At 41.2% G+C, this 27,791-nt stretch overlaps 1 protein-coding gene across 5 annotated transcripts; it reads left to right on the forward strand.

Annotated features, from left to right (window-relative positions):
* Positions 1-27,791, forward strand: PRSS57 (serine protease 57). Of its 5 annotated transcripts, XM_068271239.1 has the most exons (6): positions 1-425; positions 1,859-2,533; positions 19,365-19,518; positions 21,784-21,928; positions 27,219-27,479; positions 27,563-27,791. In XM_068271239.1, exons 3-6 carry the CDS (start codon positions 19,376-19,378, stop codon positions 27,713-27,715), a joined length of 702 nt encoding a protein of 233 aa, XP_068127340.1. In that variant the 5' UTR covers positions 1-425; positions 1,859-2,533; positions 19,365-19,375; the 3' UTR covers positions 27,716-27,791. The 5 variants fall into 5 exon arrangements, with proteins under 5 accessions (XP_068127340.1, XP_068127338.1, XP_068127341.1 ...); XM_068271237.1 differs by lacking the exon at positions 1,859-2,533; XM_068271240.1 differs by lacking the exon at positions 1-425 and having other exon boundaries at positions 1,473-2,533.

The following is a 27,791-nucleotide window of genomic DNA, read 5'->3' on the forward strand; positions in this document are numbered from 1 at the left end:
CATGGCATCGGGGGAGTGCCACGCATTAATCCAGGAGGATCGGGCGGTCACCGCGGAGAATCAGTGTCAGCGGCAGTGGATTCAGAGACGCTGAAGATGTGGTGCACCGGCAAGCACAGGGCGTCCCGGGAAGTGCCGCTCATTAGCCCAGGAAGTGCCGCTCATTAGCCCAGCAGGATCGGATGGTCTCCAGCAGAGAAGCAGTCACAGCGGCGGTGGAGGCAGAGCCGCAGCAGACGTGGTGCGCCAGCAAATACAGAGCAAGCACATGGCATCTGGGGAGTGCCACTCATGATGCAGATGAGAGCTGGAGTCCTGCGGCGCCATTTTGGGTAGGCTGCAGCCATGATAAAAGCCGAAACACCCTCAATCTCACACTGGACGTCACATGGAAAGCAGGATGCACGGAGCCCACGTCTGGATAGGTGAAGGCTTCTACTATGTCCTGCACCTGCTTGTGGGGGACACCTGGCTGTACATTCGGACTATAAGATGCAGTGACTTTTTCTCCCCACTTTTGGGGGAGAAAAAGTGCGTCTTATAGTCCAAAAAATACGGTACTTGTTCACTTCATATGATACATGATGCATCCCATTAATGACTGTGAAGATGGCTTGCACAACCTTTATGCATGGGGCACTTGGTAATATAATTTTCTACTTTTAAGATATATACAGAAGTCACTGTCTCCTTGTGAACTGCACAACGTCTGTGTGGGTTTCAGTGAAACTATTTTTAGGATAACTAGTGTAACTTCTGCAACATGCTTTTCATGGTTTTACTTAACACCTCCTAAACACAAGTGTCTTCTGAATGTAGTCACACCATATATGGACTCAAACTAAGACTTCTTCATTTCAAGGGTATTCAGAGAGAGTATTTTTCATTTTCAATGTTATTTAAATGAGTCATAATATATATACCGTAATTGTTTCTATGAAGAAATCTGATCAATAATTTAGGTTTAAATTTCCGAGTCAGCCAGCTTAGTATTCAAGCTACCAAATTTCACAGTACGTTTTTGGAGAAATAAAAGGAAAACATTTTTGGGGTCAACTCTGTACATTGCACAGATTTCCAAAAATGTGATGCAAATGTGTACCTGCTTCTGCTGTGAAGATACAATACAATACAATACAATACAATAACATTTCTATAGCGCTTTTCTCCCATAGGACTGAAAGCGCTTAGGCTCTCTCAGATTCAGTAATTGGTAGTAGGATGAAGTATTTACACAACAAAAGTTATAATTCTGCAAATGCCAAACTGAACATGTGGGTTTTCAGTCTGGATTTAAACACGTCCAGGGATGGAGCTGTCCTGATCTGTTGAGGTAGGGAGTTCCAAAACGTAGGGGCAGCATGACAGAAGGCTCTGGGACCAAAAGTTTCCAAGTGGACTCTGGGTATGACTAGATTATTAGAACCTGTGGATCTGAGAATGCGGGAATTGCTACGCAGCTGCAACATATCTTTCATGTATGCAGGGCCCAGATTATTCAGGGATTTAAATGTCAGTAGGCCGATCTTGAATAGGACCCTCCATTCTATAGGTAGCCAGTGAAGGGACTGCAGGACTGGCGTTATGTGGCAGTGACGGGGTTGGTTGGTTAGCAGTCTGGCAGCAGTATTCTGTATCAGCTGTAGGCGGTACAAGACCTTTTTTGGAAGGCCAGCGTAGAGAGCATTACAGTAGTCCAGTCGGGATGTGATGAAGGCATGGACTAAGGTTGGCAGATTTTCTGGGGGGATGAGGTGCTTGATTTTTGCAATGTTCTTCAGATAAGTCACATACAAGTCTTTATATGTGTTGCACAAACAATACAGAGAATATTTGAACATTTACTTTGTATTCCTAGTCTATGGAAACTTCCAGAAGGCAGAGACTACTACCCGTACATATATAAAAACAGCAGACGAGCCATGTGAGCTGGTCAGCTGACCCTCATCCTGGACCCCCTTGATCTGCCTGCCTGCCGCTGCTCTCCGGATGACACAGCATCTCCCTGCAGCCGAGTATCATGCCCACCAGCTGCCACTGACCTCACCACAGCTGCAGCCTCCAGCTCCAAGCTCCAGCTCAGGTCTGCCTGCCACTTCTGCTTGGATGTATATAGGGCACTGCCACTCCTCCATGCTGCCGAGTTTCCATGCCAGCCAGCCACCAGACATCGGGGAAGCCTCCTGTTCCGAGCTCCAGGCCCAGGACCACACAGTGACGCTGTTGTTGCTCCTCCACGCTGCCAGTGCCATCATGCTTCACCCCACCAGACACCAGTCATTGTGGCAGCCACAGGCTCTGGGCTCCAGGATCCATTTGCTACAGGAACACCTCCACTGCGCCTCCATTTTTTTGAAGCCATACTAGACCCCTGGACCCTCAGCCGCTAGACATCTCTATAGCCATACAGCTCCAGTCTCCAGCCCAGGAACCACACCAATCTCTGCTCCCAGGAAACATAGTTAAGCAGCCTCCAACCTAAGCCCTGCCTCATCAGCCATAAAAAAACCTGACAATTAAAGAAAAATTGCAGGTAGGACAACCACAAGTTGTTTCTTTGAATTAAAATACCTCATTCAAAATTATTTGAAATATATCAGTGAACTTTTCATTTTAAAAATGCTTTAAAACTTTAAAACTACAGTTGTCTTTTAACAGAATTATCCATACATTTGTTTTTCAAAATCTGAAGAAGTTTAGAGACTAGGGTGTATGTTCACTAAACTGTGGTAATATTCAGAATAACATGCCTAAAGTCATACCGTATGATTAGTGGGGCCAGGGCTAACTTCTGAAATTTGTGGGACCCATACTACTGGGCAAACTTACTGGGCCCCCCTCACTCCCTCTGCCTCTCCCCTCCATAAAAAAGCAGAGTTTCCCCATAAAAGAAACATGATGTCAGTGTTACATACTTTAAATACATAATAATATGGTAAGACATTAGGCTATGACCAGGGCCAGTTCTCTCATGAAGCAAGGTGAAACACTTGTATCAGGTGCTGAGATTACAGTGGCAGCATGTTTGTTCTGTGTGTTTACACTTACAGCATGCAGTCAGAGTAGGAAGAGAAGCAAGAGGAGAGCGAGAAAGGTAAAGAGGTCATCATTGTGGAAAAGCAGCTTGTTGTGCTGTGTGAGAAGTCTGACAGTGAGTGAGGAGGGGGGAGGCAGGAGAGCACCAGTGTTTCATATGACTTGCACAGCAGAAGGGAGGAGGTGGCACTGCTGTCCTGACAGAGCAAGAATGGAGGATGGCCTAATGGCTGAGGGTGAGCAGTTTGTCACAGCCAGTGTGTTATTGTGTTTAGCTGCAGCATGTCATGTCTCAGGTTGTTGCACATGCTCCCTTGCTGACAGGACATTCAATGAAGCAGAAATATTACTTGGCATAATAACATTATGCAACAAAAACTCGCACCACAGCCACTGTATAGCGTGCTGTGCAAATTTTCGGGTGCTGTGCGATCATTCCAGATCAGGAAGAGAGGGGGAGGGGGCTCATTCTCACAAGTTTGCCAAATGGCCTAATGCTGGGTAAACACGTTACCTTTTTCCGTACCATAGATTCATCCGATTGATAAATTCTGTCATGTCCGATATTACTCCCGATCGCTTTACTGTTCGATTTCTCATAGAAGTGAATGGAAAACGATAAGAAAAACGAGCGGAAGATAAGAGAATCGAGCATAGAATCAAGCGGAAAAAATGATCGGGTGGAAAATCGAGCGGAAAAACGTATCGTGTATATTAGGTATCAGGCAGCAAAAAGTCTAGAACTGGACTTGGCTATGATTATGGCAGGAATTAGATAGTGAGCTCCTAGGAGGACAGTCAACGACATGACTATGCACTCTGTAAAGTGCTGCGGATGGTGTCAATGCTGTATAAATACATAATACATAATAATAATATGGCAGGACATTACACTATGACTATGGTAGGATTGGATTGTGAGCTCCTCTGAGGACAGTCAGTGACATGACTATGTACTCTGTAAAGTGCTGCAGGAGATGTCAGTGCTATATAAATACATAATAATAATATGGCAGGACATGACACTATGACTATGGTAGGATTGGATTGTGAGCTCCTCTGAGGACAGTCAGTGACATGACAATGTACTCTGTAAAGTGCTGCAGGAGATGTCAGTGCTATATAAATACATAATAATAATAATATGGTAGGACATTACACTATGACTATGGTAGGATTGGATTGTGAGCACCTCTGAGGACAGTCAGTGACATGACTATGTACTCTGTAATGTGCTGCAGAAGATGTCAGTGCTATATAAATACACAATAATAATATGGTAGGACATTACACTATGACTATGGTAGGATTCGAGTGTGAGCTCCTCTGAGGACAGTCAGTGACATGACTATGTACTCTGTAATGTGCTGCAGAAGATGTCAGTGCTATATATTATTAGAAATTAGTATTTATATAGCACCAACATATTACACAGTGCTGTACAGAGTATATTGTCTTGTCACATAACTGTCCCTTAGAGGGGCTCACAATCGAATCGATAATCTTCATTTAGATAGGCAAGGTATCTCTTCCCTTATTGTCCGTTGAGATATGGCAGCACCTTTAAGCCTGGTACACACAATTAGATTTTCTGGTAGATTTATTGCCAGATCAATTACTTCCAACATGTCCGATCTGATTTACAATCTTTTTTTCCCGATTGATTTTCCGTTCACTTCTATGTAAAATCGATGGGAAAATAGATCAGAAATCAGCTCGGAAATGTTCGAAATAATCGATCTGGCAGTAAATCTGCCAGAAAATCTCATCCTGTTTACCAGGCATTATAATTGATCCACCCTGTAGAGTAATTTTTATGTGTTCCCTTTTTTTCTGTTAAGATTATTATGTCGAAGAGGGTAATATCCTACGGTAAAAATTACTATTGTATAACTGTATTGATTCAGTTATGAGAGCATTTTGTTGACATTTGTCATTTGCATTGTCATATAATATCAATAAAAATATTTAAAAAATGTTTTAGGCTGGCACCATGTCACTATTTTCAGGTCTATGCCACAGTGTGCCTGTAATTAACATGTCATTGAGGTGAAAAAGTTTACATTTCCAAATTACACATGACAATACATTTTTCAAAATGTCATACATTATTTTTTAATTCCTGATATTTCAGGCCTCTCAAACAGTGAATGCAATTAAAAATGTTTTATACTGGCACACGCCACTTTTTTTCAGGCCTATGCTACAGTGCCGGCAACTAACACATTTTCAAACAGGTAAACACGGCAGCCATTCAAAAGACCTTAATTTGAAAAATCTAGAAACTATACGTGATTTTTTAAAATAAAGTAAGAAGAAACAAGCACATGTATAGGGGAAAAAATCTGCAAATGTAATTATGGCATTTTTTTAATTATAGCTTCTATCAGACAAAAATCCCAACAAAATGTAATAACGTATAAACAGTATATTTTATGTCACATACTCATACATCTCACCTTAAAATATTCTAGAGGCTTTAGAGATTACTGAATATTCAGGATGCAGTTAAATTACACTTCCTCCATGTAACACACTTCCGAGCATACACACAAACCCACTATCCTTACAACACCACAGTCTGGTGAAATTCCCTAACGATCATTGCCCAGTTGCCTTTAAAAGTGGCTAACTCCTATCTCTGGAGAGTTCTGCACTTCCCATCAAGCCATGAAACATCTAGCGCTGCTGGTTGCATCATTAAGTCTTCTGTCCCTCTCAGGTAACTCAATTCTTTTCTTTAACAGTGGATGAAAATTGTACTGTAGACAGAGTGCAGTGAAATGGCACCTGACACCAGGTGTTCCTTCCTTATTTTTCATCCACAATTAGGTAAGAGAGATATTCTGACTGCAAATGAAGCATGTAGACTTACTAAGGATGCCCATACATACAATTGTATCTTTTTTTTCGATGAGATAATTTTCATTTATTGAATTGGATCGAACATAAATATTTTTCCAACATGTCTGATCGGATTTTTATAAAAAAAAAAAAAAAAAAAATAGATAATTGTTCATTTTTCTTTATAAATAAAAAAAAAAAGATTCTTTTTGACTTTCATTCGATTCGATCATTTTGGTTGAATAAACGGGAAAATCAAACGTTTTATTGTATTGTGTATGGAGGCTATAAGTCTGATCAACAAAGGATCTCCTAAGCAGGAGATAAGTAGACAACATAAGGGTTATTGAGAATCTTTGTCTGGGTCAGATTGGATCATAGCGAGGCTTGTAAAGCTGTGCTCTGATATGACATAGCCAAAGCTTACAAATTCTTCCCAGCTAATAGCAGATGCCTTTTTGAGAAATCCAGATCAGCTTTGCTGCTTCACTTTTGTTCTCACAGTCATCTTCATACCAAGTGAAACCATAATCATTTGGGCTTACTGTTCTCATGTTTGCTGCTGCAACCCAGCTGCTTCCTGAGTGTCTGTGAATATATACGGTAGCACATGTGCATGATATAGATCACATATCTCTGTACTGACAGACACTAACTGTACCACAGATGGGAAACTGGAACTTCTTTTCATAGCAGAGATTCACGAATCAATCCTTAGTCCTTACAGAGCAAGTTTTCTCGAAGAGAACAGAAAATTCTAAATAATTAGTTCAATCAGTGAATAACCCACCTGGATACTGCAAAAACAAAAATCAACAAACTACAGACCTGATACGTTTAGAATCACTGTTTAATAATGTCTATCTGTGATTTTCTTTCGGGTGCAGGATCAGCTAATGGTTATGTATAACTGTGCCTTTTTGTATACTGACATTACAGGAAATACTCATGTTAAGTTGAGGGGAAGGGGCATAAAAGTTCAAGCTGTAAACACCAAACTCCATACACCAATGGGAATGTAAAGATTTTAAAATATCTAATAATCAAAACAATCAATTTTTCTTTCACTTGTTTAAAATTTGATCATTTGCAAAGTAATTAAAATAATTCTTCCAAGATTAAATCTTTCATTAGATTCTATCTACAGTGGAACCTTGGTTTGCAAGCATATTTTGTTCTGGAAACATGCATGTAATCCAAAACACTCTTATATCAAAGCAAATCTCACCATAAGAATTAATGGAAACCCAGTTGATTTGCTCCACAATCCAAAACAGTTATAGTAAAATAGTATAAAATAAAAATGTAAACAAGACTTTCACAAAAACTAACAGAATATTTGTGTGTGTGTGTTTGTGTGTGTGTATGTTAATGTGTGTATGTTAGTGTGTGTGTGTGTGTGTGTGTGTGTGTGTGTGTGTGTGTATGTTAGTGTGTGTGTGTGTGTGTGTGTGTGTGTGTGTGTGTGTGTGTGTGTGTGTGTGTGTGTGTGTGTGTGTGTGTGTGTGTGTTCGTGTGTTCGTGTGTGTGTGTTTGTTTGTTTGTTTGTTTGTTTGTGTGGCTTTAACAAAGAACTTATCCAATGACAGTTACTTTTGATTATTTCATGGAAATGTGACTTTACATAGTTTATACACTTAGATTGAGTACAATTAAGCACAATCCTACAGCACAATAAGGGTATAAGAGGCGCTCTGGTGTAATAAAAGCATCTAAAAGCAGTTTAAAAACGGAAAATAAATTTGAGGTAGCTTACCTCAGTGACGAAAAAATCTTTGCATTTTACAAAGGTTTTTAATAGTAGCTACTACTACTACTACTTTGTAAAATACAGAGATTTTTTCGTCACTGAGGTAAGCTACCTCAAATTTATTTTCCGTTTTTAAACTGCTTTTAGATGCTTTTATTACACCAGGGTGCCTCTTATACCCTTATTGTGCAATCATACCCCCTTACCTCACCCGTCTGAGGGGGAGGTACAGACCACACGTGGCTTCGACCACGGCGGATATCTGTCTCCTTTCTTTTACCAAGGAGAGCAACCGCATCCAGGTCCCTAGGGACCACACCGAGTGGAGTCGGGTTTGTTGTCTCCACCTGCTTCCTGTGGTCGGTTGCCCCCCTGCAACCCACCTTTGTGAGTAGTGTCTTACTTTTATTACGTTCCATTGTTTTTGACATACTACACCATTGGGCTCCCACTTTTGTCTCCTGTATCTTTTCACTAAAGGGTGTTTTTGACACCCACATCCCACCACAATCCTACAGCGTCAAAGGAACTATCGCCTCAGTTGTGATGATGTGACGCATGTGTATTTTTTTTCTTTTTTTTGCTTGTATATCAAGATGTTGCTTGTATATCAAGTCAAAATTTCACAAAAATGTTTGCTTGTATAGCAAAGCGTTCTTAAACCAAGTTACTCTCAAGCTAAGGTTTTACTGTAAAAGAAATTTTAACCACTTCAGCCCGAAGGGTTGTTAATTTTTTGCATCTGAGCAACTTTCACCTCCCATTCATTTGCCAATAACTTTATCACTACTCATTACAATGAATTGATCTATATCTTGTTTTTTCTGCCACCAATTAGGCTTTCTTTGAGTGATACATTTTGCTAAGAATTATTTTATTCTAAATCCATTTTAACAGGAATATTAAGAAAGAAATGGTCTCAGTTTTTGGCCATTATAGTTTGAAATTAATACATGCTACCGTAATTAAAACCCATGTATTTTATTTGCCCATTTGTCCCACTTATTACACCATTTAAATTATGTCCCTATCACAATGTATGGCGCCGATATTTTATTTGGAAATAAAGGTGCATTTTTTCAATTTGTGTCCATCACTATTTACAAGCCCATAATTTAAAAAATTATATTAATAAACTCCTTTGACATGCATATTGAAAAAGTTCAGACCCTTTGGTAACTATTTATGGTTTGTTTTTTTAATTGTCATTTTTTTAATTTTTTTTTTATTTAAAATTTTATTTGGGTAATTTTTGGTGTGGGAGAAAAACAGCTAATTTTAAATGTAAAATAATGTATTTATTTAATAAAAAATGGATGTGGGCGTAGCTTTACTATTAGGCCACAAGATGGCCACAGTCAAAAAGTCCTGGAAGCATACAATCACGTTTCCAGAAACATGAATGAGGACAGGAAACTTTTTTAGACTCAGAAAAACCGCAGCCTCTGAAAAGAGGCTGCCGATTTTTCTGTCGGGGACTTCGATCAATTAATGGGATCTATAATCCCATTCATTGATCGCTGGGCTAACGGCCGGCAGCGGGAGCACGCGCAGCCGGCAGGAGTGCGCGCAGCCTGTCTGGACAAGAATGTTCGTCCAGATAGGCTTAAGTGGTTAAACTTGTCAAATTCTTTAAACAAATGATTGTATGTAGCGTTTGATCTTTTATTATCTGCAGAAGAAAATAGAACACTGGATATCCTGTCCACAAGAATACAGATAAAAAAATACAATTTAAAAAATAATTTTATTGAATCAGATGAAAATCGGTGCTGTAACAAGCATGCCCGATGATTAAAATGATTTTGAGCTCAAATTTTTCTAATGTATTGATCAAGCATGCTGGAAAATCTCACACCGATGTGGTTGATACAGCAATTACCAATGTACACTGTCCCCCATGCACCAGGCGCGTGTGTGGGGGGGAGGGGAGATTTTTAAATTTAGGAGGCGGCTAAACAGGTGGCAGAGGCGGCGTCTCTAGGCCAATACCGGATAAGATTTCATGCTGAAATGTATCAGGAATTAGTCTGCAGTGTTTGGGTGGGCAACAAATTACTCTCTGATCACATTCAATGAGAGAGAGATCTACTCATGGTCGATCTGCCCATATACCACTAGATGTATGGGCATCTTAAAGCTTGGTTCACACAGGCGACTGCCGGTGATTGTGCCAACATTTTAGTCAAAATTTCTTAGACATTTCATTTAGCCTCGAGCGGAGGTTGCTTCTGGCAGTTGCGTTTGGCAGTTTTGTGTCCCTCATGGGGCTCAAAAAGCAATGGAATGACACGAACCAATGCCAAATGCTTTTCTGCTTGGTTGCTGAACAGCGTTTAGCATCAGCAAAACACGATTCCCACAGAAGCACGTGTGAACCTCCCCTAAGGACAAATGGAATTTAAAGTGGACTTGCACAGGACAGAAGGCAAACATAGAGAAATGCACCCTGTATGTATTTAAAGAGTTTAGCCTGTTTAATTCCCCTTCATTTGTGTCTAATCACAAGTTGTAATTTAATCTCTCCTCTGTGTTGCCTGACTGCCATGGCAAATTAGGCAGATAAGCTTATCTGAAAGCACAGGATGTTAACAATATGACTGCTTCCATGAAAGCAGGGAGTAGAAACAGTGCAGATTTATTTTAGGATTTGTATCAGGTGTAACAAAGACATTTTTTTACTTTAAAGGTTATTATGCTGTTGCGTATCTTTTAGAGCAGAGAGGAAGTTCTGAGTTCAGGTCCGCTTTGAGTTTTGTCAGAAGCATTTGCTAAATGCTCAAGCTGTAACTACAGTACTTGTATTGGTATAAAGGTTTTGAACAGGCCAGCCTATGTTGTCAGCAACAAAATGATGTTCTTTATATAACTGGATAATTTTAATGTGTAAGTACAACTTCTGGGTTCAGAGAAGGCTTGGAAAGAATTGTCGTGATCGTTCCTATTAATTTATTTCCTGAGCACCGCCATAGCCGTTAACTACATGGCGGCACTCTAGGAATAATTTTAGTGTGGGTTGCCCTGATTATGGTGCCAGATGGTAGTGGCAAGTAAGTTCCACTCCACTGTAGTGGAACTTTGAAGGTTTGCGATTGTGACCTGAGCTGAAGCAATGGAGGCTTGCATCCCAAGATTTAAAACACCTATTACAGCTGGATCGCTGTAGACTTGCACCTAAAGAGCCACAAATCAGCTGGGGTGCCCACAGGCTTCCAAGTTCTGGCTATAGCTGGGGTCCCAAAGGCTTCCAAATTCTGGCTATAGCTGGGGTCCCAAAGGCTTCCAAATTCTGGCTATAGCTGGGGTCCCAAAGGCTTCCAAATTCTGGCTATAGCTGGGGTCCCAAAGGCTTCCAAATTCTGGCTATAGCTGGGGTCCCAAAGGCTTCCAAATTCTGGCTATAGCTGGGGTCCCAAAGGCTTCCAAATTCTGGCTATAGCTGGGGTCCCAAAGGCTTCCAAATTCTGGCTATAGCTGGGGTCCTAAAGGCTTCCAAATTCTGGCTATAGCTGGGGTCCCAAAGGCTTCCAAATTCTGGCTATAGCTGGGGTCCCAAAGGCTTCCAAATTCTGGCTATAGCTGGTGTCCCAAAGGCTTCCAAATTCTGGCTATAGCTGGGATCCCAAAGGCTTCCAAATTCTGGCTATAGCTGGTGTCCCAAAGGCTTCCAAATTCTGGCTAAAGCTGGGGTGCCCGAAGGCTTCCAAATTCTGGCTATAGCTGGGGTCCCAAAGGCTTCCAAATTCTGGCTATAGCTGGGGTCCCAAAGGCTTCCTAATTCTGGCTATAGCTGGGGTGCCCGAAGGCTTCCAAATTCTGGCTATAGCTGGGGTCCCAAAGGCTTCCAAATTCTGGCTATAGCTGGGGTCCCAAAGGCTTCCAAATTCTGGCTATAGCTGGGGTCCCAAAGGCTTACTTTGGGAGATTTTCAAATTCTAACTACAGCTGAGGGCTCTGAGATTTTTAAATGTTGGCTACAGCCAGAGGCTAGCGATTGGAGAGCTATTGTCTAGGTGAGAAGGTTGGTGCTGAGGTGAGTAAGATAGATGTTACTAAACCTCCTTACCTAACACCTAACGCTACCTACTACCGATTAGTAAGGGGGTTTAGTTTGAGGCATAGTCAGAGGATGGTTAGTGCAAGAATAGAGATAAAGTTGTAAATAGTAGTATATCTGTATGATTACCGATATTCAGTAATTGGGGATAGTAGTAGAATACCAGTAAAATTACCGATATCCTACTAACAGTATTTTTTACTTTATTCTACTATTGGTATTACCAGATGCCCATTTTAGTGGGCGCCTATACTAAATGTACGCATTGTGATGACTATCTTAAGTTATGTATTAGAAAACTATTCTCAGAGAATATATAATAACTGATCATCTAGAGAGAAATCCACAGTAGTAAAATATATTACTAACATAAACATGGAAATTGTATCTTAGTTCCCTATATTGAGGTATATGAGCAGGATGGTAGTATAGTGCCTTACAGCACTAGAATCCTGGGTTCAATACCTGGCCTGGACACTATCTGTGTGGCTTGTCTCAGGTCACTCTGGCTTCTTCCCACATTCCGAAAACGTACCAAAGCTGGCTTTAGACTAGGATAAGGGACACTAGACAATGACTGTAGTAGGGATTAGACTGAGCTCCAGTGAGGGACAGTCAGTGACATGGATGTTTACTCCCTGGAAGCTGACAATGCTGCATAAGTACTGTAAAAGTGCATTACTCACGTTATATATTCAATTGAATTGCTTAACCACTTCCCCACCACCGGTGCGTATATCTACGCTCCTTTTTACACCCTTTGCACCCTTTGCCCACCAGGAGCGTAGATATATGCACCTCCCACCACTGTCTGCTCGTGCGTGCGCTCCCGTGCTCGTGCACACCTCCGGCCGCTCAATGAACGGGAAAAAACGTTCCCGTTCGTTGATCTCAGCCCCCCAGCAATGATCGGCTGCTTCTATGAGAAGCAGCGCGATCATTGTGAAGAAATAAAAAAGTTTCCCAGCCTCATTGAACGTACTGTAAGCGTACTTCCGACACTTACAGGACACATTCACAATAAGTTACTGTGGCCATCTTGTGGCCAAATAGTAAAACTACATCCAAAACATTTTTCATATACAAATACATACTTTTACACTATAAATTAACTCATTACCTCCCACACTCCCCAATTTATTTATTTATTGCAATAAAAAGAAAAAAAAATACAATAAAAAAAAATCCAAATAGATACCTTAGGGACTGAACTCTTTAAATATTTATGTCAGGAGGGTACAACACTGTTACTTTATAAACTATGGGCTTGTAATTAGGGATGGACGCAAAACTGAAAAAATGCACCTTTATTTCCAAATAAAATATTGGCGCCAAACATTGTGATAGGGACATAATTTAAACGGTGTAATAACCGGGACAAATGGGCAAATACATTTCTTGGATTTTAATTACAGTAGCATGCATTATTTAAAAACTATAATGGCCGAAAACTGAAAAATAATGATTTTTTCCCACATTTTGTCCTATTTTCCCATTAAAACACATTTAGAATAAAATAATTCTTGGCATAATGTCCCACCTAAAGAAAGCCTAATTGGTGGCAAAAAAAAACAAGATATAGTTCATTTCATTGCGATAAGTAATGATAACGTTATAGACCAGTGGTTCCCAACCTTTTTGGAGTCGTGACACATCAAACCAAACGTTCAGATCTCCGTGACACGTAGATTAAATGCATGTAATGAGAGACAGCGTTTCCCCACTAAATGCACATAAGAGACAGCGTTTCACCAGTAAATGCAGGTAATGACAGACAGCCTTTCACCAGTAAATGCACGTAATGAGAGACAGCGTTTCCCCATTAAATGCACATAATAAGAGAAAGCTTTTCAACAGTAAATGCACATAAGAGACAGCTTTTCACCAGTAAATGCACATAATAAGAGACAGCTTTTCACCAGTAAATGTACATAATGACAAACAGCCAGTTGTCCCCAGTATATGTAGCCAGAGATATATGTGCCCAGTATATGTAGCCAGGGATATATGTGCCCAGTATATGTAGCCAGGAGTATGTGCCCAGTATATGTAGCCAGGGGTATATGTGCCCAGTATATGTAGGCAGGTGTATATGTGCCCAGTATATGTAGCCAGAGGTATATGTGCCCAGTATATGTAGGCAGGGGTATATGTGCCCAGTATATGTAGGCAGGGGTATATGTGCCCAGGATATGTAGCCAGGGGTATATGTCCCCAGTATATGTAGCCAGGGGTATATGTGCCCAGTATATGTAGCCAGAGGTATATGTGCCCAGTATATGTAGCCAGGGGTATATGTCTCCAGTATATGTAGCCAGGGGTATATGTGCCCAGTATATGTAGCCAGAGGTATATGTGCCCAGTATATGTAGCCAGGGGTATATGTGCCCAGTATATGTAGCGAGGGGTATATGTGCCCAGTATATGTAACCAGAGGTATATATGCCCAGTATATGTAGCCAGGGGTATATGTCCCCAGTATATGTAGCCAGAGGTATATGTGCCCAGTATATGTAGCCAGGGTGTATATGTGCCCAGTATATGTAGTCAGGAGTATATGTCCCCAGTATATGTAGGCAGGGGTATATGTCCCCAGTATATGTAGGCAGGTGTATATGTCCCCAGTATATGTAGGCAGGTGTATATGTCCCCGGTATATGTCCCAGCATATGTAGCCAGAGGTATATGTGCCCAGTATATGTAGCTGTAGCCAGGGATATATGAGCCCAGGATACGTAGCCAGGTGCCCCCCCCCCCCCCCCCAGGAGGAGAGAGCGAGGTAAGGAGAGCGGCACCTCAGGATGCTCTCCCTCACTCGCTCTCTAATCCGGAACGAAGTGCGGTGGCTGGCAGAGGGGCGGAACTTACCTTCCGTGTCTCCGTCTGGTCTCGTCGCTGGCGCGGGATGATTTGCCACTACTCTGGTCTGATCCAGACCAGAGCAGCGGCTGCAGAACCAGAACTTCCGGCTGGCGCTTGGAGCGACACGGAAGGTAAGTCCCGCCCGCTGCCAAGCGCCGCCACACTTAGTATCGGAGGGGAGAGCGAGGGAGGCAGAGCACCCTAAGGTGAGAGAAGGGGGGGAGATGGCCCCCTTCTCCGCCGCTGCCCACAGCTCTCCCTCCACTGTGCTGCTCCCCTCCGAGAGAGCCGCGACACATACCCGAAGCTTGTACAGAAGGATCCGCAACCAAGCAGAGGTGGAAACGCTGTTTTTTTTTTTTCAAAAATTCCACATGACAGATGCAATAAAATCACAAGGTTCAACTGACACGTGTCGGGCTTACAATCTGCCCTTAGTCATAGTTAAAAGTGAACCTGCAAGAGGAGGGCTTTATGTAGGTGGGGGAAGAAAACTCCACCCTATACCTCAACAAGCCCTCGCCTTAAAGGGAACATTACAAATGTGTGCATAATAAAAAATATATCACTAAGAAAAACAGATACATTGCATATACAAAATGTGATATATAAATATTATCTACTATAGTTAATAGCAAACATTAGAGAAAATAAAAACTAAAAAGTAATGTTAAAAAATTGCCATAGAAAAGGACACTGGAACTATAGAGACATGTATGATGGCCCAATCTGCATAGGAGGGAAAAAGAAAAGGAAAATGGAAAGGAAGGCAGAGCAGTCCCATGTATGAGAAAAAAGGGGGAGAGGGGGGTGGAAAAAGGGGGGACAAAGTTGAGAAGCAAGTTCAACAATCATAGACTAAATTCAAGTCCCAACGTGTATTGAGACCCTTTGTTGTGCGGGTATCCAAAGTGTGAATCCAATAGGCTTCTCGCCTCAAAAGTAATTTATGAGTATCCCCACCTCTTTTGGGACTGACAATACGTTCCACCCCTTGAAAGGTAAAAGAAGAGAGATCACGCCCGTGGACGCTCTCAAAGTGCTTAGAAACTGCCGATTTTTTAAAAGTTTTCCAGTGCCACAATAGTGCTCCGCAATGCGGGCCCTCAAATTGCGAGTGGTACACCCCACATATTGTAAGCGGCAAGAGGTGCAAGAAATCACATAGATAACGCACCTCGTGTCGCAATTGACATACTGTTTAATAGGGAGATTGTTTCCAGTCGCAAAGGAGGAGATAAAGGAGCCCTTCTTGTGACAGTGGCAGTAGTGACACGTTGAGAACCCGGAGTGCGGAGTGCGGAGCACTATTGTGGCACCAACTGGAAAACTTTTAAAAAATCGGCAGTTTCTAAGCACTTTGAGAGCGTCCACGGGCGTGATCTCTCTTCTTTTACCTTTCAAGGGGTGGAACGTATTGTATCAGTCCCAAAAGTGGTGGGGATACTCATAAATTACTTTTGAGGCGAGAAGCCTATTGGATTCACACTTTGGATACCCGCACAACAAAGGGTCTCAATACACGTTGGGACTTGAATTTAGTCTATGATTGTTGAACTTGCTTCTCAACTTTGTCCCCCCTTTTTCCACCCCCCTCTCCCCCTTTTTTCTCATACATGGGACTGCTCTGCCTTCCTTTCCATTTTCCTTTTCTTTTTCCCTCCTATGCAGATTGGGCCATCATACATGTCTCTATAGTTCCAGTGTCCTTTTCTATGGCAATTTTTTAACATTACTTTTTAGTTTTAATTTTCTCTAATGTTTGCTATTAACTATAGTAGATAATATTTATATATCACATTTTGTATATGCAATGTATCTGTTTTTCTTAGTGATATATTTTTTATTATGCACACATTTGTAATGTTCCCTTTAAGGCGAGGGCTTGTTGAGGTATAGGGTGGAGTTTTCTCCCCCCACCTACATAAAGCCCTCCTCTTGCAGGTTCACTTTGAACTATGACTAAGGGCAGATTGTAAGCCCGACACGCGTCAGTTGAACCTTGTGATTTTATTGCATCTGTCATGTGGAATTTTTGAATAAAAAACCAGCGTTTCCACCTCTGCTTGGTTGCGGATCCTTCTGTACATACTTATGGATTGGCCTGGCTTCCCAGATCCTGCACCCTTTGGTTGAACTGGCAGGGGGTCTGAGCATTTCTGCCTTCCTGGATTTGTACATACCCGAAGCTGCCGCGACACATGTATGTGTCGCGGCACATGGGTTGGGTACCACTGTTATAGACGAATGAATGGAAGGAGTGCTGAAAGGTGAAAATTGCTCTGGTGCTCAAGGGGTAAAACCCCTCAGTGGTCAAGTGTTTAAAAAACTGGCTGTTTTCATATGAACAATTAACTTTTTGTAGCTTTATAAACAAGGTAAAATGTCAAACTGATTAAAAAAAAAAAGATTTAAAATTTGTCAGCAATTTACAAAAGTCAGTTCTAGAACTTTATAAATGTAACTTATATTTATAAGGGTCTAGAAAAACCTAATAATTTTGAAGCAAAATACCACTATAAATATTTAATCAAAAGCATTTGGAGAGCTAATGCTGAGTTAAATATTACTGTATTTTATCTTTAGATATGGATACTATATTTACATTGTTCTTTGTATTGATTTAATGAGTACCTTGTCAATGAGATCTATGTGATTTATGTTACTGTTTGCAGCGCATAGCACTGGAATTAGAGCTCATTCACACTGGGGCGTTTTGCAGGTGTTTACCGTGGATTGCTGAATCACCAGTGATCACTACCGCTTAAAAGCACTAGTGTGTAATGTAAAGTAATCTCACTGCCATGAGCACTGGCGATTTGCGATTTTTAGCAATCACGATTGATAATGTTAAATGTTAAAAATCGCAAAAAATGTACAGTAAAGATACACTTTTACGTTTGCAATCCTCAGTGTGAATGGGCCCTGTCTGTTCCAGTCAGGCTATTTCTTTTAAAGGAGAACTGTAGTGAGAGGTATATGGAAGCTGCCATATTGATTTTCTTTTAAAGCAGTAGGGTCAGCCATACTATTCCAGGGGAAAAACACATATATAAGTAGATAAATACTTGATCTACTTACCTAACACATGTATTGTACAGTCCACGTTTTGATTTCAGTGAATGTTATATAGTAAATGATGAGAATTCTGATCCTGGTGGGGGCCATGTCTTTTGCCCACAGTAAAGGCTAACCCGTGATGTCATTTCTGCCCTTTACTTTTTTTCTTGTCTCCTCCAATCCAATCTTGTCACCTCAGCCTTGCTTGTAAACACAAGTGATTAGGGGATTAGGTTTCAGATAAGCAGCAGGCAGGAAAATAAAGGGAAGAGGAGGAATATATTACAGATAAAAAGAACCCCCAGCATGCAATTCTTTGGCACCGACTACTAAAGAGCCAGTGCTCCTAAGGTATATGTTAACAACAAATCATAACAGCAGAAAAAGTTTTGAAAGTTTTGAATGCAGGATTAGCATCTTTATCACTTAATACACTCAGACCAGTTGCTGTTGAAATTTGATTTTTATGGTGACGATACCGCTTTAAGCAATAGCAGTGGCCTAGCAGTCCTGTTGAGCTATTTGCCTGCAGTAGTGTGAATCACACCAGAAACAAGCATGCAGCTAATCTTGTCAGATCTGACAAAAATGTCAGAAACATCTGATCTACTGCATGCTTGTTCAGGGTCTACGGCTAAAAGTATTAGAGGCAGAGGGTCAGCAGGATAGCCAATCAACTGGTATTGCTTACAAGGAAATAAATATGGCATCCCCTATTTACCACAAACTGGTTGGAGACACACCCCTTGTAAGCTTGTGGAGCTGAGTAGGGTGTGATAATGTCACCCTGTCAGACATCTTCCTGAAAAGCTAAAAAGGGTTTTTCTTTCAATTTTTGTAGGAAGTAGAAGTAAGCTTTTTACATTTTAAATGCAAGTTATTTCATTTGGGCACAATGTTTAATTCAAATCAGCTCTTCTTCAGCTCCACTTTATTCATAATTTATATTAATGTAAAATATAAATGAACTTGATTGAAATTTGCAAAATGTCCAAAACTGACCCATCCACGTAACTTGCATTCTTAAAGCTTTGTAGATGACATATCACCTAGATTTGGTCATAATGGGCCTTATTCAATTCCATTTTCCTCCAAGGGGATAATTTTTCATCTTTTTTTTTAAGAAAACATTTCAGCACTTTGCAATTAAAAAAGTACTACAAACTAGGTGATGAAGTAGTGTCAAAATATATCTTTTTTATTTGCTGATGGCTTAAAGTGAACCCGAGGTGGAAATTATCTGTTGAGATAAACAATTGTATTTGTCCTCCTACTCCTAAAAGTGTCCCAGAGTACAAATACATGAACTATTGACCTTTTCTATCCCCCTCTACTTTCAGAAGTTGAATTCTGCCAGGAAAACTTTTATGGCTGTAATTTGCTTATCAGTGATATTTACTATAATCCCAACAAGGCACGACAAGAAAGAAGCTGTCACTTCCATACCTAAAAATTAATTCTTTCAGGCAGCAAAATACAAAAAGTAAAACAGCCTGGTTATTTATATCTTTTGCACTGCACATACACGTTTATCTCATCATGTCAAACGTCGCCTTTAAAAGGCATATTATTGATAAAGTGTAAAAACATCACATAGGAGAAAACTTAGGAGAGAAGGTGAATTGAAATGGGCCTTTGTATCCGTTTGCTCTTCTAAGTGAACTGCAAAACTTTTTCTTTTTTATAACAAAATGAATCCATTCAATGTATTTCATAATTATTTATGTATTTTTCCCCACATAAATATTCAAACAGGGGCAGTAAGGATGAGGATTGTTGGAGGTCGAGAGGCCAGGGCTCATTCCAGACCTTACATAGTGTCTCTGCAATTCAGGGGGCAACATTTCTGTGGAGGTTCTCTCATCCAACCTAACTGGGTCCTTACTGCAGCACACTGCATGGAAGAGATGTGAGTGACCTAATATACATGGAAGTGGAACATTTGTATTGGTTTTTTTTTAGATCTAGATAGAAAGAGAAGGGTTACTACATTTGTCTTATTTTTGTTATTGCCTTGGGTTTCCGTTGTGGAGATTCTCCTTTTTTTCATCTATGTCATGATTAGCACAGAAAGATGTACTCTATGTTACATTAATTTTTGTGCCCCTAGGCCAAGTATGTTGTAACGCCTCTTTCTTGTGCCGCAGGGCCCCTCCCATTCCATGTCCAGCCCTCTTTTCCATGTGTATCATCCAGGTACAGCAGCCCCTTTCTTTCACAAACAGCTGCCTTAAAGAGAACCTGTACTGAGTAAAAATATTTAAAATAAACACATGAGGTAACTTCAAATTAACATTACATAGTCACCTTGCCATCAGTTCCTCTCAGAAGCTCACCATTTTCTTCTGACAATAATCCCTTCCAGTTCTGACAATATTTTGTCAGATCTGAAATATATCAGTTGCTGTCAGTAAAATATCAGTTGCTGTCAGTTATAGCTGAGAGGAAAACGGATGTACCAGGCAATGTCCATGTTTCCCTATGGCTCAAGTGGGCGATGTTACAGTTTAACTGTGTGCTGACCAGAAAGCTGTTATGGGTAATGGCTATTTTCAAAATGGAGGACGGAAAATTCCCTTGATCATAGTGAACAAATAGGACGCAGGACATGAGAAAGACACTGAGGAGTAGACTACATGGAAGGTAAGTATGACTTGTGTATGCCTATTTTGACTTTTATTTTCAGTACAGGTTTTCTTTAAGCATCAGTTTCCTTTTTCATGTGTTTCCAGGCCTTTGTGGCCTTTCCAGAAATCCGGCCCTGATGGCATCAGCATAGTTTGATTTAGACATGACACTAAAGAATGGCTTAGAAAGCAGTCCAAGGAGATCACACCAGATGAACTTATGAGCATATCTCCAAGGTTTCAGCCCTCAGGACACACCAGGCAGGCAACAGCTGACAGCAAGCTGGCCCACTGTACCCCATCAGAACTTCAGACTAGAGTCTGGTAATATGCATAGATTAAATGACTGCCTCAGTAATACAGACCCTGCAAATGATGAACACTGTGTTATGCAACACGGAGACCACAATTTCATCTGAATTGGTTTAAACAGATTTGGCTTGGCACACCATCCATCGTGATGAAATGTAAATGCTTGACCTGTTTTGGAAACACTCCAAAATAATTTAAAATAAGCAAAGTGGTGAACACACCAATTTGTAAATCCAACAGTATCAGTTCAATCAGCCATCTGTATTAGCTGTATTAGTTTGGGGCCATGAAGGGTCCCTGTTTTCAGGGCACATGGGGCAGAGCATGCTCAAGTGTACATGCTGCCCTTCATTCTTAACTTTATTTTTTTGCTTGATTTGATGTTTTTATGGTAAAGCCTTAAAGGAATACTATCGATTCAAATATTTTTTTCAATTGACACAGGAATTGTTTGGGAAGTGCTGCTAAGTACTGGTGTATACATTTTAGTTGCAACTTCTTTGTTTACTGTTAGCAAAATACTTTCAAACTTTACTGACGCCAAAACTGACGGCTGACTGAGCCATGAGGAGAGGGGAAATTCCCCTCACACTTGATCAGTTAACTCTGTGTAGCTCTGTGTGTGACAGAGAAGAGAGCTCCCAACAGCTGCAGCCCCTGTGTCCTGTGTTTCTGACTGAGGTGTCTGAAGAGAGCAGAGGAAATGTAACTAATTGTCACAGCTTTTCATACTGTTTTTGCTTTCAGAGTTTGATATGTTTGATATTTGCTTTCTGTAGTCTGATATGCAACTCTGGCTGTGCATTGAAGCAGACACCCTTTCTGCAATTGATTTGTCCCAATATAGCTAAATCCTACCCTCAATAAATTACAGTTTTTGCCTCTGATATTTAACATGAAAAGTAGGAAAATGTTTACACAGCTACTTAGACATTATTTGCACACTGTCATTTTAGAACACTTGGGTATCGATAGTATTCCTTTAAGGTCCAGTATACATGAGTTATTCTTCCAAATCACTTGACACTGTACACACATAAAAGCTTTCTAAACTCTACTCAAAAATGTAAAGAATGGGTGGAGTCCCACAATTAAAATGTATTTTTCTAATCGGAATAGGTAATACAGTCGCCATGAGATTTTACCCAATACCAATAGTACCACTTGCACTATAAATTATACTGTTCATAAAAAAATGCATAGTTTACAATGTTTTTATTTTATTTTGTTTTCAGACCTGTAGGTGTTATACGAGTAGTACTTGGTGCTCACAACCTGAATAATCCAGATAATTTTGTTCAAATTTTGAATATTGAAGAATCATTCCAGCATCCAGAATACAATTCAAACACTTTTCAGAATGACATTAATCTTCTCAAGGTAAAATGTTTTGTGTGCTAAAATTCAACTTTTAATGCCTGGTGCACACCATGCTATTTCCCATCAGCAATCCTAACTAACTACCTATACAAAATATTGAAATATATAAATATTGAAATATATATATATACATATAAGGCAGAACAGCAGACAAGGGCAAGGCAAATCAAAGTCAGAACAAGCAGGGAACAAACGCCAGGAGGTCAGATAACAGAGATTTTTAGAGCAGGGAGCACACAACACAGCAACAGGACAGTGAAGCTGAACTGAGGCTCTGAGGTGGGTGGAGTCCTTAAAGGCAATTACAGCCAGGGCTGGATGAGGCAGAAGCTGGACAGATTCCAGCCTCTGGGCGCAGGGCTACGAGGGCATGGGGAGGAGGGCCTGACTTCACTCACACCCTAATCTGCAGGTTCCAGTCTAGGCGCTAGAGGTCCAAGTGCCAGGTCTCTTTTGTCTGTAATGTATCGCCGCTGCTCACGTACTTCCTATATCAGTGTAGGTGATTGGAGCCCACAGATCAGGGTGTGAGTGAATTGCTTGTAATCTTTGCCCACTGGCTGCTGTGTTCCATACTTAGTGGGTGGGGGGGCTGGGGGCTGTATCGGGGGCATATCTGACTATTTCTCAGGGCTGTGGAGTTGGTACAAAAATCCACCGACTCCGACTCCTCAGTTTAGGATTCCACTGACTCCTCGACTCCGACTCCTCTAATTTGCATATTACAATCTTGTTGATTGAAAGTATGTAACATGAAATTCATCTCTTAACTGCCAACACTTTGGAATTTTAAAAGACAACTGAAGTGAGAAGGATATGGAGACTGCCATATTTATTCCCTTTAGTCATAGACTAAAACTAGTCCTTGGTAAGAGTACTTGTAAAAGGTACAGACTGGAAAAAAGAACATCTATCAGGCCCTAGGCAATGTAACTGTGGGTACATGTAAGAATGATGTGCAGGTACTCTGCAGGAGAATAAGGGAATTCTTCCTCTATTACACATTCTGAACATGGATCAGGCCCTAGGCAATGTGACTGTGGGTACATGTAAGAGTGATGTGCAGGTACTCTGCAGGGGAATGAGGCGATTCTTTCTCTATTACACATTCTTCATGCACAATCTGAACCAGGTATATGGGTGATAGACAACACCTCTGTGTTCAATGTGCACAACATTCTCAGTGGATTCCCTGCAGCTCTGTGGGTAGTGCATATGTAGAGTATAGTACTACTGTGTAACAAAGTAAACCTGAGACAGATGAAATTAAAGTTTTATACATACCTGGGGCTTCCTCTAGCCCCCTTCAGGCTAATCAGTTCCTTGCTGTCCTCTTCCGCCACCTGGATCTTCTGCTATGAGTTCAGGTACTTGAGCCAGTCTTGCTTAGTTTGCATGCACACACTCCGCCGCCGGGAGCGTACTACACCTGCGCAGCACTATTGCGCAGGTGCAGAATGTTCCTGGCTGTAGGAGCAGCACGTGGCCGGACAGCACTGACTGGCTGAATTACCGGGACTCATAGCAGAAGATCCAGGTGGCGGAGGAGGACAGAGAGGGACTGATTAGCCTCAAGGGGGTTGGAAGAAGCTCCAGGTATGTATAACACTTTTCTTTTCATCCGTCTCAGGTACCCTTTAATTCGTAGTCACCAAACCAAATTTTAACAACATCAAATTATTTGATTTCATGAGCAAAGAGAGTGCATACATTTGCATAAACCAGCATCAGCACAGAATTATTTCCATCTCATTGACCATCTCTATTAGCGACACAGCTACACATCAGGCTTTATTCTTACAGCATAGATGTTATTTAGTATATGTAAGAGATTCTTGTGTACACATCATATATACTGTACAGTCACAATCAGAATATATCTGACTTTATTGAAGCAGCACAAGTAACTAATTTTGATTGGTTTATTTCATTTTTGTGGACTAAGCACAGCTATTACTGTATAAATAAATTATGTATGATGACTATTATCTGAGAAATAAAACATCATATTTTCTATTTTAATTACAGTTTAACTTCATTAGGAGTCGGAGTCGGTGCATTTTTTCCCGCCTCCGACTCCAGGCACCCAAAATTGCTCCAACTCCACGACTCCGACTCCACAGCCCTGCTATTTCTGTGGAAGGAGGGGGGTACTTGAGGCACATCTGGCTATAAGTGTGTGTGTGTGTGGGGGGGGGGGAACAGAGGCACATCTATTACTAGAGGCTATGTGAGGCACATCTAGCTGTAGGTGGTAGGGCTAACAGAGGTATATCTGGCAATAATTGGGGGAGGGGCTACTAGAGGCATATCTGGCTATTACAGGGGAAGGGGGAGGCTACCAGGGAGGCACTTTTGACTATTACTGGGGAAGGTGGGAGCTACTTGTGGTACACCTGGCTTTAGGTGGGGGAAGGGCTACCACGGGCACATCTGGCTATAAATGGGTGAGAGGAGGCTACCAGAGGCACAACTAACTATTATTGGGAAGAGGGCTAAACTAGGCACATCTCACTATTACTGGGAAGGGGTGGTTACCTGAGGCACATCTGGCTATTATTGGGGGGGGGGGGGGCTGCCCGAGGCACATCTGGCTATTACCTAATACTGGGGCACATCTGGCTATATATACTGTAAAGGGGGGCTAACTAATAATGGGGCCACTTCTAGCTATTTATACTGGGAATGGGCTACCTAATACAGGATACATTTAGCTATTGGGTCTGAATAATACTAGTGGTACATTTGGCTATCTATACTGGGAGGCAACCTACCCAATACTAGGGGGCTCCTCTGGCTACCTGTATTGGAGTGGTGGGAACCTGCTTAATACTGATGGTACATCTGGCTATCTAAACTGGGCAGGGGGTCTTCTTCCTAATACTAGGTGCACTTCTACTACCTATATTGTGTCTGACAAAATTTGGTGGAGGGGAGGGGGGGGGGAAACATCAACTCGAGATCTTTGCTTCTAGGGCTGGAGAACCTTGTCCAGCCCTGATTACGGCAGGTTAGGTCATAATGAATAATTGTCCAGAATGTGTTGCATAAAGATCACCTGCTGGTGAATTTTGAAAGTGCTACTGTCCAGAAGAGAGCCACCAGCACGTAAACTGAGGAGAAACTGCAGGCAAAATAATGTTCATGAGGTGTTGCAAAATGCCACCTGCTGGTGAGCAGAGATACAACAGTCCACAAAACTTGTGCTATCAGCAGGGAATGGGAAAAGGTTAGTAAAAATAGGATGCTGAACTGGAAATGTAAAAGTAATTTGATCAACAACATCCTAATGATGGTTCCTTCCAGTGGATCAAGTTTCGGACATGAAGGGCCTGCAAGATGGATTGATTGATTCACAACATAAAATATATATCTCTGTATGTACAAGGCCCTGGCTTAAAGTGGAACCAAACTCTTGGACAGCACATAATGAAAATTTTCTTTATTCCACATATAGTTGTAAAAAATCCACTGCTGTGTTTCTGTGTTCAGTTTACCCAGATCAAAGTGTCTAACATAATTTTTATCATCAGTTGTGGATAGACTGCAAGAGCACTGGTACATCACTCTCCCCATACAATAAAGACTAAGGCTTAACCCCTTCAGTGCTCCCTGCAAAGCCAAACCAAGTTATAAACTTGAAGGTTATAAACATGAAGGTTATCATCCTGTGATTAATATTTTACAACAGAGAGGAAATTCAGATTTCAGTTCTATTTTAAGCTTCATACACACACTACAACATCAAAAAACATTGGTAAAGTGCTTTTTTCCTCTAAACGCAGCTGAAGCTGCCGATTGTTGCGAACTCTGCTGTGAATCTAGTGTGTGTAAATTGGCCCCAAAACATCACTGAAAAATCTGGAGTTTTGAATTATCTCAGGCGAGGGCATTGTTCCCTTCTTTGCTCTGCCTGCTGTGGTCCTTTCATAGCAACAGAACACATAGCTTGGTCAGCTGTAGTCTAGCAATGCATCTGTAGAACACTTAGCTCCTGAATTGTCGCCCAAGGGCAATAGTCCTTGTGTATGTGTAGGCACCTTTAGTATCTGCAAGTATCATAAACCTGAGGTATCTCCACAGAGCCAGTTTGTTAGTGACTAACAGATAAAACGCACAACGTCTGACAGGACAAAAATTGCATACAGCCTCATAGTTGCTGAGTTATGATAATTATGGATGAGCAAATAGCATTTTCCTCAACTCTAAAATGTCTCAAAGCTGAAAAAAACAAATTAAAATAGCAAACATTTTGGTGTAACCTGGTAGTGTAGGATATCTGTGGATTCCTAATTTTGAGCTGAGCAATCCTTCTAGTCCTTATATCATATTCCCACAAAGAAATATGGAGTAAAAATGATTGTTAATAAAATATCGGCAAACTGGGTGTCAAAAAAAAAGGATAGCTCAGTAGTTTCAGCCCACACTTTTCTGTGACACAAAACTGGAATCTCCCTATTTTCACTTGTCTTCAAAAATGTGAGTCAGATATCTGGTCAGCTAGCTCTTTGCATACTAAATACACATCATCTCACCATTACTGCACTGTTATTACAGCGACTGTCACCAACAGCTGAGGACTCCCTAGTTCTAGAAAGGTCAGCAGATATTTTTGAAAGATGTCACATTTTATTAATTGCAGAAAACTGCTAGACCGATAGAAGCATTGCAGAAATGCAGACAATACTTATATGTGTGAACAATTCCAGTGTACGACCTCTGTAATGACAGTACACATTAGTACTTGAGTCTAGAGCTACGTACTCACCACCTGACAAGTCCTGCGACGTCCCCTTGATGACGATCATCAGTGAAGCCTCTTCCTGCCAGCTGGTGTGCACGACGTGACGCAGGGCTACACGCCAGGAGCAAACGAGACTTCAAGTGATCGCGGGAGTCATCGAGGATCTTAGCGATCTGATCGGCCATGGCGGTTATTGTGGTGCGATGCTAAGCGACGTTCATGTGGTCGTGCGCCTGTACCCACGTCGCGATATCGCAGAAACAACCGACGTGGATACATAGCGTTACATTATCAAGTACAAGTCAGCAATTCAAAATGAAAGTACTCAACCACCTCCCAAAGCCTCCACTCCCTCAGCTCATACACACACATTAAACTACCTTCTCTTTCTTTGGGAGTTTTCAATAACCAGTCCTTGGACTGGGCTAAGAGCGCAGACCAGTTAGTTTTAGTGATCAAGTGAAATTCAGGTTGCAGACTGTTAAATAAAATATTTTAGGATAATCTTTTTGCATAAATGTGTCAAATCCCTTTCATATTTTTCAGCTCAACAGCTCCGCCACCATTAACCCCTTTGTAAGAAATATTAGTCTTCCTCGGCCTAACTCAGATGTCTTTCCTGGAACTGCCTGCTCTGTGGCTGGCTGGGGAACAGTGTCTGATTTTGGGCGATTACCTCCAGCTCTGATGGAGACAGATGTAAATGTGATATCACGGGCAGTTTGTAATGTGTACTGGAGACAAGCCATTTCTGACACCATGCTATGTGCTGCAAGTCCAGGAACGAGAAACAAGGGTTTCTGCTCCGTAAGTATGGGAGGATGATTTTAACAGCATGTTGCAAGTTACTACAGCCAATATATTTATGCTTATATGTTCAATATCTGCAGGGTGACTCTGGTGGACCACTGGTTTGTGAGAACCGTGTTGAAGGATTGGTGTCTTTCTCTGGATTCCGCTGTGGTAATCCTATCACTCCTGATGTATATACACGTGTTTCATCCTTTCTGCCCTGGATTAACCAAGTTATAAGAAGAGCATGACGTTCTAAAATGCTTAGGCTAAGTTTTCACTGAAAATGTATCTGCTTTAATGTATCTGCTTTTAAAGGGACTCCGA

The sequence above is a fragment of the Hyperolius riggenbachi genome, chromosome 1, assembly GCF_040937935.1.
Source record: "Hyperolius riggenbachi isolate aHypRig1 chromosome 1, aHypRig1.pri, whole genome shotgun sequence".
Classification (NCBI taxonomy): domain Eukaryota; kingdom Metazoa; phylum Chordata; class Amphibia; order Anura; family Hyperoliidae; genus Hyperolius; species Hyperolius riggenbachi.

Bases quoted from the DNA above. Each gene is read 5' to 3' on its own strand.
- PRSS57 (XM_068271236.1), top strand. From the start codon at position 5,707: ATGAAACATCTAGCGCTGCTGGTTGCATCATTAAGTCTTCTGTCCCTC. The intron at 5,759-19,364 runs GTAACTCAATTC...ATATTCAAACAG, and splicing joins AAGTCTTCTGTCCCTCTCAG to GGGCAGTAAGGATGAGGATT. The intron at 27,480-27,562 runs GTAAGTATGGGA...CAATATCTGCAG, and splicing joins GAAACAAGGGTTTCTGCTCC to GGTGACTCTGGTGGACCACT.